We start from the raw sequence: 11554 nt of genomic DNA on the forward strand, positions 1-11554 counted from the left end.
GTGGCTGCTGTGATGTGCTGTAAGGCAGCTCTGTACTTGGGACCAATGTGTTAGCTGCTGCTTAGTGCCATTTACATCTTTTTGGCTTTGTGCATCCAAAAAATTTGTTAGATGAGGCAGCTAGGTAAACACATGTCAAAACAACCTCAGAAGCTGGCACTATTATTTTTGGTGTTAAAAAATATCTACATTTTCTCTGTACCTTTCTTGAAGACAGTTTTTTTGTGTGTGTGTGTAAAAACACTTGATTTTTATTCCGTACTTTATTACTGAAATATGTTGTCCTACCCATCCCACTCCACAATAAAAATCTCACCCAGGCCCCCCATTTCTTTCCGTCATCCCCTCTTCCACCACACCATCCCAGAACAAGTGCTCCAGGATTCCCTTCCCACTGGCCATTTTGGAGTGTGTCCATTGGGCAGCAATGTGGAAACCACCAGGGCCTTTGTGGAGAAAATCGAGGGGGTTGACGGAGACCCAGGAGGGGCTTATTTGAGGGCCTTGGCCACTTGCTCATAGGCGAGCTCAATTTCCTCATCATCTGGACAGGTGGAGGCGAATTCTTCCCACTCGTAGGCATTGCTCAAGTACCGATGCACTCCCCGGAAGGCCTCAGGGATGGTGAATCCCCGGTATTTCTTACATACCACCTGTACTATGTGTAGCTTTGGCAGCAGGTTGCAATCAGCCAGGGTGAGCTCATTGCCATCCAGAAACTTCCTCTGAGAGATGCCCTCATCTTCAGCACTGGTTTCATCCACTTCTTCTGGGAGGGGGGATGTTAAGTAATTGTCTAAAACCTTCAGGGCTTTCAGGAGTCCCTTCTCCAGATTATCATTGAGTGCTGGGTTTGAATTCTTGATGTAGGCAGAAAATTTGGCAAATATGTCCAGCCCAGCTGTGTTGGACTCAGGGTTCAGAGCTGCCAGCTTGGGGTACCTGGGAGGGCATAGCACTGCCTCCAGAAATTCCTCAATCTTGTTGGTGTCTGTGTGCACTTCAGTGCCATACAGCAGGAATGGGAGCTGCCCTCCTGGGCACAGCTTCTGCACTGTCTCGGTCCGCCTCTTGGTGTCAACTGTGGTAACGTTGAAGGTGACTCCCTTGAGCCACAGGACCATGAACAGTCTCTGGGAGAAGGGGCAGTTCCCAATCTTGGCCCCATGACTGCCAGCCTTCACGAACAATTCGACCGGTGGTTGTTCTTCAGCCATGGTTGCGTCGGGGCTCTTGAAGACAGTTTTATGTCCTATGCTAATATGGAGGAATGGTGCCTCTCAGACTTTAACGGGCACCCGAATCACCAAGGAGGAATGGTGAGATGTAGATTCTGCATCTTTAACAAGCCTGTAGGTGATGTGAATGCTGCTGATCCCTGGGCTGCGCTGAGTAGCAAGATGGTGGGAGGTGGCATACGGAAGCCCCAGCTTATGATGGTTTGACTTGTGCAACTGTCAACTTTATGATGGTGCAAAAGCATTCCGTAGAAATATACTTTGAATTTTGATCCTTTCCCAGGCTAGCCATGTGCTGTATGATACCCCTTGGAGATGCTAGGCTAAGTCATCTCATATGAAGCCTATTTTGTAAGAAAGTGCTGACTATCTCATGTAACTTACTGAATACTGTACAAAAGTGTTCTGAGTGCATTTGAGGTAGGAAAGGTTAAGCTGTGATGTTTAGCAGGTTAGATGTACTTTCTTTTTTTTCTGAGACAGGGTCTTGCTCCCATCACCCTGTCTGGAGTGCAGTGGTCCAATTGCAGTTCACTGAAGCCTTGGCCTCCTGGACCCTGGTGATTCTCCCACTTCAGCCTCCCAAATAGTTGGGACTACAGGTGTGCGCCACCATGCCCAGTTAATTTTTTGTATTTTTAGTAGAGACAGGGTTTTGTCATGTTGCCCAGGCTGGTCTCAAGCAATCCACCCACCTCGGCCTCCCAGAGTGCTGGGATTATAGGTGTGAGCCACCATGCCCACCCCACCCCACCCTTAAAAAAAAAAAAGAGATAAAGTCTTGCTCTGTTGCCCAGATTGGAGTGCAGTGGCATGATCCTAGCTCACTGCAGCCTTGAACTCCTGGGATCAAGTGATCCTCCCGCCTTAGCCTCCTGAGTCACTGGGACGACAGGGTGTATTGACCTGATGTATAGATGATGACCTGTCTGAAGTCAGGAAGTGTCTGTGTGAGGAAGCACAGCCCTCGCGAGGCGGGCCTTTGTGGTTTCACTAGTCTTACATTTGCAGACTTTCTGGACTATTTAGAAGTCTGAATGGCCCTTTATGGGGTGGGGGCTCTGATAGAACCCCTTCCCGTCCTGGCCTGGGTCCCTTCCACTTGGTTGTGTGCAGGTGGCAAGAGGATCTTTCCCCTTCACTTGCCATTTTGCTTCTTTTCCAGCTTCGCATCTCAGCTCCACCTTGTAGCTGCATGACTGGAAGCTGCTTTTTATTGATGCTGGTGTTGGTGATGTGATTCTAGAGTTACACTCTTAAAGTTTACTCCCTGCTCTGGCTGGCCCTCAGCACTATGCTTACCAAACTGTGCCAACAGACCCAGAGAGGTGACATCAGGCACCTCTATCCCCAACCAAAAAAATCCCCCTTGATTTGAAAGATGTCGTTGGCTGCTGAACAGATACCACAATGAACAGGTAACAAAACCACCTGGCTCAAATGCACTTCGTTCTACAGCCTCCGCCCACCCCACTTGCAGCGGGGCAGGGAGGTTCAGGTTCTCAGGAGCCCCGGGAGGCAGCTAGGGATGGGGAGGGCAAGGGGCCGGCCGTTCTGCAGTTCTGCAGGGAGCGGAAATGTCTGAGCGAGAGATAAAGAACTCAGCAGCCAGAGCATTCAGAGTTTTATTTGCTGTTGGGGAATGAAGGGAACAGGAAGGAATGACAAGGAGGGGAAGGAAGCTCCCGGCTCCCGTCAGGAAGGCAGGGCATGTGGTACAGGGGTTTGTGTGAAGAGGCCGCCTCAAGCAGAGCCTGCGGCTGATGACAACAGAAACCCTGGCAGGGAAATCTACGATCAGAACAACAACAGAAAGCCAAGGAAAACAAAACGCATTTGCATTTGGTATGGATTTCCTGTTTAACAGAGGTTTTATTAAGGGGGAAAAAAGGAAAAGTGGTGACTTCTGTCACTGGGCTAGCCCAGGCTCGGACCCCTGGGGTGGGCACAGTAGGGACTGGGCCACACTCTGCTGCCCGTTTCCTCCGGAGGCAGCTGCAGCAACCTCTTTGCTTGTCTGCTTCCTGTCTCTTACCTAACTGCTCACTAGAGGAGTCCCGGGCCCCCAGGCTGGCTCTGGGGAAACTGAGTCAGACAGAACTGGCTAGTGTTATCCCAAGGAGTGTGGCTGGGCAGAGCTTCCCCACAGATATCTGAGTGGGGGAAGACTGGAGAGGCCTCAGGGCAGTCCTGAGAGGGGGCAGGGCTTACCAGGGGCTGAAGCTGCCCTCCCTGGTGGAGGACAAAGGGCAACACCTCGGAGTCGGTCTGCTGCATGGCCTTCTCGCTGCACAGGCTCAGGCTTCCTCCCCGCTGAAGCCCAAGGCTGTGACGTGTCTGGAATGTTCTGTGTCACAGGGGCGCCTCTGGCAGTGACTTGCATCTCTCACACTCTTCATCGTCCTTTGCCTCCAAAAAGCTCGTTATGGATGTGCAAAAGGTGATCTCCCGATAAAATGCCTTCAATCTCAGCCCCAGCTCCTCCCACATAAATTAAAACCAGCAAAGCTGCCCATTCCACAAATCCGCAGGCCAGGATTGAGTTTAAAATGAAAATGCATCTTTAGAAATGGACTGCTGACTTCATGGGCTCACCTCATAGATGCTGAAAACCAAACGAATCGCCCCAAATCCAAGTAAATTAGCCTGATTTTATGACACAGGAAAGGACTCAGGCTTCTCACCATGTCTGGGCTGGTGGCCTATGTCATCTGCCGGATGTCCCCCTGCCCCCACCCCATCCCTGGAGCTTGGCAGGAAACTCAGGGCAGATGGGCAGTGGGGAGCTCTCTGGGCCATTCCAGGTACCAGAGGTCCTGCTTCTCAGAAAGGCTCTCCTGCTGCAGGCACTGACCAGACGCTGGGTGGCTCATCAGAGATGCAAGGTGACAGACCCCCCTGTGAGGAAGACCAAGGACATTTTGTAGTTCGGGCAATGGACGCACCTTGAATATTTTCTCGATTTGCTTTATAAACAGCAAGTGCCCCTACGTATCAGCTGATCGTTTACAATCAGCTCAAGAGACCACATTCATCATATCCTCTCCCACTCTCCCTCCTCCCTCTCCCGCCACCCCCCCCACCCGCCAAAATCACTGTCTTACAACGGATTCCGGCCAAGGAAATTTGTTAGCAAAATATTTAGGACTAAACTCAGTGAAATCTAAGATTCTGAAGGAGCCAAGTATTCTGTTTTGGCCCTCACCAGCTGCTGCTTGAATTTCTCCATCCTGCAGGACTGTCAAGAATCTGACAGTTCTGCTAACAAAAGCTGCAGACACTAGGTTCCATCACCCTCTCTCTGGGCTGGTGTGTGAAGCTCTGAATCTGACCTCACTAGAATCAGCGTGTGCAAGGGAATCAGCAATGGAGGGCAAAGGTGACTGGTGAGACACACGTCTACACAAACGCATACAGGTATACAAAAAGCAACAGGAGTTTAATTCTCTTTGTACATGGCCACAGGCTCTCTTCAGTCAGGGGACTTCAGCTGGCACCTCTCTCTTGCAGCTACGAAGCGACAGTGTGGTGACAAGCCTCATACAGACTGTCCTGGTAAGCCAGGACAAGTCACCATTAAGATCCTGCACAAACAGCCCTGGGCACGTGGGAATGGTGAGAGCCACCGCCTCCTTAGCTCAACCACAGCTCCAAACGCAGTCTATCCCAGCTGGCAAATGCCTCAAACACCAATCATGCGTCGTGCTCCTATTCTGGGTTTTTATAAAACACTTTTATATAGAGATATAGATAGCACAGTAAATGTGCTTATGAAGCACTCTAACATAGAGGACAGGAAAACACACTGTGGGGCGCTGCCCCAGCCGTCTCCACAGTGGAGAAAGTGCGAGGGTTAAATACACGTGGCGGGGTGGCAGACGGCAGGAAGTTACAGAGCGCCACGCTCCATGCCCTTCCACGTGACTGACTCATCCCACACTGAGAACTCATCTTCTTTATCCCCTTGGTGGGTAGGAGCAGTAACAGAAACAAAGTCATTTTCTAAGGGTGGACGATGTCAAACTATGGTACCGAGAGAGCGATTCTTATCCAGAAATCATCTAGAAATAATTGCCGAAGTTCAGCCTGGCCCATGGCCCCAGGCTGAGGGCTGCTCTGTAAAGCGTGGGACAGGCTCCGGGGGTCTCGGGCTGATGCAGTATCTCTCAGACACCTGCACATTCACACACCCGCATGCCCCCGGGGAAAGTGCACTTCCCATGGCTGACACAAAAATAGACGGGCACACTCTTCGACACAATGAGGGTATCTTTTAGTTTTCTCCCAGCTTCTGCAGACTCTCTTCCCCCGTTTGCTTAAGCCCTTCACACTCCAAGTTGGAACAGATCTGGAGAAGGCCCTGGACCACGCCTGCAAAGTCTGTGAATGCTGGGGAGAAAGACGGGCGGCGGCAGCTAGGGTTCTCGCTAGTGGATAGCAGGCAGAGCCTCTCTGTTCTCAGCACGTGCCTCCTCTTCCCTCTTGGCTACACCCAAGACTCTCTGGAAAGTTTCTAGTACTGCTTCTCCCCAAACCATGTAGAGAGGAAGAAAAGTCTGGTATTTTGAGTTCTGTTTTTTTTTTTCATTTCCAGTAGTAAGTGTTGCTCCAGTGAGCAGAGAAGAAATGGTCCTTGGCTTTCGTTGGGGCTGCTGCTAGGAGCTCTGGACCAGGCGTCTGTAGTGAGGCATGACTTCGTGCTCCGGCAAGTGGAGGGCAAACTCCAAGGCCACCAACACCGGGAATTCAAAGGCAATCAGTTCTCGCCTGTTCAGCCGGAACTTCTCTTCCAGTTTCTGCAACAAAAAGAAAGAAAATCAAAGGCATGTTCGTTTGAAATTAAAGTTCTAGTCTTTCCACAACTGCAGCTTCTCTATCCAGCAGCCAGTGAGTGCTTAGGAGAAATCTGCTTTGGGTAAAGCTCTGTGGAGGAAGAAAGGGAGGCCTGGGCTGTGCTTCTTGCCTTTGGTCCTGGTTGTGAAGGAATCGCACCTTTTCTGGGGGCCGCCTGGAACCACACATACGTCTTCTGATGCCATTTAATCCTCTCAGTAATATGACATGGTTGATGCTCTGTACCTCTATTTTACAGATGAGAAAATAAGCTCCAAGAAGTCAGAGAAGTTAGCCAGGGTCACATGGGCAGCAAATTGCAGCATTGAGATTCCACGCCAACTGGGACTCAAAACTCTACCTGTGACAACTAAATGATTCAGGTTTAAAGGGAAGACTAAAAAGAAAGCGAACCAGCGGTGGCTCACGCTGTAATCCCAGCACTTGGGGAGACCAAGGTGGGTGGATCACTTGAGGTCAGGAGTTCCAGACCAGCCTGGGCAATATGGTGAAACCCCATCGCTACTAAAAATACAAAAATTAGCTAGGCGTGGTTGTGGGCGCCTGTAATCCCAGCTCCTTGGGAGGCTGAGGCAGGAGACTCAATTGAACCTGGGAGGTGGAGGTTCCTATGAGCCAAGAGAGTGCCACTAAACTCTAGCCTGTGAAATAAAGCAAGATGATGTCTCAAAAATAAATAAATAAGTAAATAAAATAAAATAAAGCAAACCACCTATAACAATAAAAACCACGTGGTAAGTTCAGAAGGGAGTGCACAGATTCTACGTAGTTCAGTCCTTTCATCTTATGCACAAGGGTCTAAGTCCTCGGGAAGTCCCCCACTTTCACAGTGCCACACAGCTGGTGTGTATCTTCAACAGGGCTGAGCCTGGTGGCATCTTGCATATCCACCCAACTGGAGGGGCTGTTGGCGCTGGAAAAGGATAACCACCAAGGTGGGGATGGGCAGGAAGGGCTTCATGTTTGCTCAGGCATATTCTGCCTTGGCGCAAACCCAGCTTTTATCTTCATAAAACAAATCCCACCCACAGAGCAGATGTTGACCGCTTTCAGATTATAACTGGGATGAGATCTTGAGCTAGGTTTCTTGCTACTGTAAGTGGCTGGTCAAACCCTTACTGTTACATTCTGCATCAATAGTATCAGCTTTTGCTGTGTGGTATACTGCTCAACTATGATTAAATGTGCACATGATTTATAATTTTATAAGTGTTTGTTACATCTAAAAATTCATTAGTTCTTGGTCGGTATGGTGGCTCATGCCTATAATCCCAGCACTTTGGGAGGTTGAGGTGAAGGGATATCTTAAGGCCAGGAGTTTGAGACTAGCTTGGGCAACACAGTGAAACCTGGTCTCTACAAAAATAAAAAAGTTAGCCAGACACAGGGGTGCATGCCTGTAGTTCCAGCTACTTAGGAGGCAGAGGAGGGAGGACTGCTTGAGCCTGGGGGGTAGAGGCTGCAGTGAGCTATGATCGTGCCACTGAACTCCAGCCTGGGTGACAGAGTTAGACCTTTTCTTAAAAAAAAAAAAAAATTATTAGTTCAGCAGCTATCTATATACATCTATTGATTCTCAGCTCAGAGTTGGTGTCCAATGGTCATTTCTAGGTTCATGTATTTACTGTATAAGCTAGATGATTTTGTACCATTTCTTAAAATCTGTTAAGCACTGATCTAAAGAATATTCTTTTTAATTGGGGAGTACCTACCTTAGTGCCCTTTCTGCTTTTTTGCCTTTGCCACTGAAGATGGCTAGACAGTGAGGCATATGGGGCATTGAATTAACCATATCTTTTATCTTCTGTATTCTGATGCTTTGATATCTGGGGCCTGGCTGACTGTAGAGGGTCTGCCCTTCCCAGGGTTAGCCAAATTCTCCAGTGATTCCTTTTGCTTTTCAGATGCAAACCAACCAATCTAGAGGCCACATTCCTACCATTTCCTCCATGGGCCTCACACTCAGGCCACTATCCACCTGCCCTTATCACCCCAGAGCCAGGCACCAGACAACTAGGGACAGCCCCTAGGCCCCAGAGTTCACCAAAACTATTCAAACTAGCCAATCCCAAACCCACAAACCCTGCCTTATCCATTCCTTTCTGTGAAAACCACCATCAAGGCTCCCTCTTCCTCCTGACCAATTCCAGGGCTTCCAGACACAGCCCCCACAGCACAGCATGCCCCTTGTTATGGGCTGACTGCTGTGTCCCCCCAAATTCATATGTAGATGCCCCAATCCTCCATGTGATGGTACTAGGAGGCGGGGGCTTTGGGAGTGATTAGGTCTAGATGAGGTACTGGGCATGGGGTGAAGGGATTCGGAACCTCAGAAGAAGAAACCAGAGGGCTTGCTTTTCGTCTCTCTCTCTCTCTCTGCAATTAAGCATCAGCAAGAAGATGCCTGTGAGCAAGGAGAGGAAACTCACCAGGACCAAAGCAACTGGTCCCTTGATCTTGGACTTCCTAGCCTCCAAAACTATGAGAAATAAATTTGTCATTTCAGCCACCCAGCCTATGATATTTTGTTATGGCAGCACCAGCCAAGATACTCCTTCTCTTGTGAACTGTAACAAACTATCTTCTCAATCTGTCTTCTGATCACCTGGCTTTACTGTATGTCAAATTTTCTATTAATATATTGAATTCTAAAACAGGCATTCATGTAGCCTCCAAAGAGACCCATGTTTCCTTGCTTTGGGAGGGCTCTCCTTTAAAAGAAAAGAGATACCACCCTGTCAAACTCAATGCCTTTCCCCAAAGAGGAGGCAGCCTAGGAAGGAGGAAGCCAAGGTCTTACTGAACCAACCTGTTTGACAGTAGAAGCTCTGTGGGTCACACTGCCTGTGTGGGAATCTCTTGCAGGTACAGTGACTGCTATGGCTGTGGGAATGACCGCATGTTGCACAGTGTCTGAGAATGGATTTTAAGGGCCAGACCCAGTGGCCAGTGCTGAGGATCTTTGGTCTTGTCAAAGTAGATCATCACTATGTTCTAAGATAGCCTGACTATTCACACTATGGGAAAGGCTTCATAGCCTTCACTTTTTTTTTTTTTTAGACAGAGTCTTGCTCTTGTTGCTTAGGCTGGAGTGCAATGGCGTGATCTTGGCTCACTGCAACCTCCACCTCCCAGGTTTAAATGATTCTCCTGCCTCAGCCTCCCGAGTAAGTGGGATTACAGGCACGCACCACCATGCCCAGCTAATTTTTTGTAATTTTAGAGATGGGGCTTCACTATGTTGGCCAGGCTGGTATCGAACTCCTGACCTCAGGCGATCCACCCACCTCGGCCTCCCAAAGTGCTGGGATTACAGGCGTGAGCCACTGCGCCAGGCCCACAGCCTTCACTTCAATTGCTCACTAAGGCTCAGAATCCTTCCAGTCAGGGTCACTAACCGAAACCTTCTGAGGGAGGAATCCCAGACTGGAGCATGCGCTCTTCCAGCCTCCAGGATGAAGGCCACTTACGTCAATTAAATGCTTGACTTCTTGTTTTTTGAGGTCACTTCCAATTTTGGCTGCTAACAGCACACATGCTCCAGCACAAAGCTTCCGGTTCTGTTTGTTGAGCTTTCCCTTGAGGGCGAGCTTTTCAAAGTAGACGAAGGCCATGGCCACCGTGGGCTCCTCGAGGCCACAGTCCTCCTGCGCAAGCTTCCGCATCTCTCGTTTCAGGCTGGAGAAAGACAGGAGGAGGGAACAGTCTCATGAAAACTTAAGTTTCAGCAGACCCCAAAGAAACAGGCTACTCCATCTTGAAAGCTTTTTCTCTTTCTCACTCCCAGAGGGTGACCTGGACTGGGATTAAGTCCCTGGGAGTGTGAAGGCTGCATTATGCATGGGAGCAGACTTCCAGAGCTGGGCTTTACACTCTTTTCTGTTGGTCAGGTTGTACAGAACACGTTTATTTTTATTTACTTATTTATTTTTGAGATGGAGTTTTGCTCTTGTTGTCCAGGTTGGAGTGCAATGGCGTGATCTCAGCTCACTGCAACCTCTACCTCCTGGGTTCAACTGATTCTCTTGCCTCAGCCTCCTGAGTAGCTGGGGTTACAGGCATGAGCCACCATGCCCGGCTAATTTTTGTATGTTTAGTAGAGACGGGGTTTCACCATGTTGGCCAGGCTGGTCTCGAACCCCTGACCTCAGGTGATCCACCCACGTCAGCCTCCCAAAGTGCTGAGATTACAGGCATGAGCCTCCATGCCCGGCCCCATGTTTACTTTTAGTCTTGCTCCAGACCCAGCAGTTATATGCTGCCACCATCACTACCTCCAGGCTGACAACACTGGTGCAGCAGACCAGGTGGGGAGAGTGACAGGCCAGGGCTCTAACGACCACCACATGGGACACACAGGAACCCACTGACCACAAGGGGATGTCCAAGAGTCTCTCTAGAAACCTAGAGTAGAGCTGTCCAGTGTTAAAGAGGCGCAATATCTTGGAGAGCCGATTACAGACATAAATTAGGTACTTGGTCTAAACTCTGTAAATACCTGCTATGTTCATTAGCCAGAGCAGAAAAACAGGCTAAGAGCATAATAATCCATGTCCTTAGAGAGGCTGCCCGGCAAATGGACAGATGTGAATATTTCATTATTCTCAATTAAAAAAAATTCTTTCGCTTGGAACATGCCAGAGTCAAATCAGGATTAGGATACACACTCATGTAAATGTTGGCACATATTCCAACACCATGTTGATGTGCAGTGTAGCTTCCATTACCACACACACCTACGCCCCTAGACTTTCGCCAGCATGAGCATGGCATACAGACACCACAACACAAGCCCAGTAGGGCCAGTTGTCTTGACTATGTAGCCAGGGCATGTGGGTCACCACAAAGTCACTTGTAGCAGAGCGGCAGGGGAGATGCAGCCTGACTCTGCTCTGCCTGCTTTGGTGATGGCTTAAAGATAGGATTTGGCTGTCACCTCTGGATGCATGACTGTGGGTAGACTTATCTCATCCCCTATAGTGCCAACTATTTCCCTTCAGCTTTGCCTACACTTCAGAAAGCACAGACCTGAATGCTGCCCATTGTCTCTGAGTTTTCCATAACATAAATCTGATTAACAACGAGCTACAGAGAACATGACATAATTCTTTCACCGAAGGAACCTCCCCTCATCCGCATCAACCAGGAGTCAAGAGCTGTGCCTCGTGTCCTGCTGTCCTCGTCTCTCCTACCATACCACGGCACCAGAGAGCCAGCATCCAAGAGTCTTCTTTTGCTGAATGTGCCAGTGACTCTATCACTGGAACCACGGCAAGGACCACTGGACAGATGACGAGCTTACTGTGTGTGGGAAGGGGTTTGGAGGGAAAGGGCGAGGGCAAGTTGAGCCTCCATACCTCCTAATTTTGCTGAGTGTCAGCTTAATGTGAGGAAACTTCTCCTTGAAGGTCTCGTTCATGTCCTTTTTGAGATCAGAGGGCTTCACATAGTCAATCACTGTT

At 49.2% G+C, this 11554-nt stretch overlaps 2 protein-coding genes across 3 annotated transcripts in view; both read right to left on the bottom strand.

Moving 5' to 3' along the window:
- Positions 1-234: 234 nt before the first annotated feature.
- LOC108282682 (chloride intracellular channel protein 1) lies at positions 235-1248 on the bottom strand. The gene has a single exon (XM_017498676.2). The coding sequence runs from the start codon at positions 1215-1217 to the stop codon at positions 492-494; it is 726 nt and encodes a 241-aa protein (XP_017354165.1). The 5' UTR covers positions 1218-1248; the 3' UTR covers positions 235-491.
- Positions 1249-5716: 4468 nt separating this feature from the next.
- Positions 5717-11554, bottom strand: part of CABLES1 (Cdk5 and Abl enzyme substrate 1) — a 129992-nt gene continuing 124154 nt past the window's right edge. For both annotated transcript variants that reach the window (XM_017498686.2, XM_037728037.1), the window contains exons 8-10: positions 11450-11554; positions 9563-9770; positions 5717-6034 (exon numbers count right to left, since the gene is read on the bottom strand). The exon at positions 11450-11554 is cut by the window's right edge and continues 2 nt beyond it. In XM_017498686.2, the coding sequence (XP_017354175.1) occupies positions 5894-6034; positions 9563-9770; positions 11450-11554 (454 nt within the window). In that variant the 3' untranslated portion in view covers positions 5717-5893. The remainder of the gene's footprint in view (positions 6035-9562; positions 9771-11449) is intronic.

The sequence above is a fragment of the Cebus imitator genome, unplaced genomic scaffold, assembly GCF_001604975.1.
Source record: "Cebus imitator isolate Cc_AM_T3 unplaced genomic scaffold, Cebus_imitator-1.0 Scaffold12, whole genome shotgun sequence".
Lineage (NCBI taxonomy): Eukaryota > Metazoa > Chordata > Mammalia > Primates > Cebidae > Cebus > Cebus imitator.

What these genes read in the sequence shown, in the direction of transcription:
- LOC108282682 (XM_017498676.2), bottom strand. Translation starts at nt 1,217, where the DNA reads ATGGCTGAAGAACAACCACCGGTCGAATTGTTCGTGAAGGCTGGCAGT.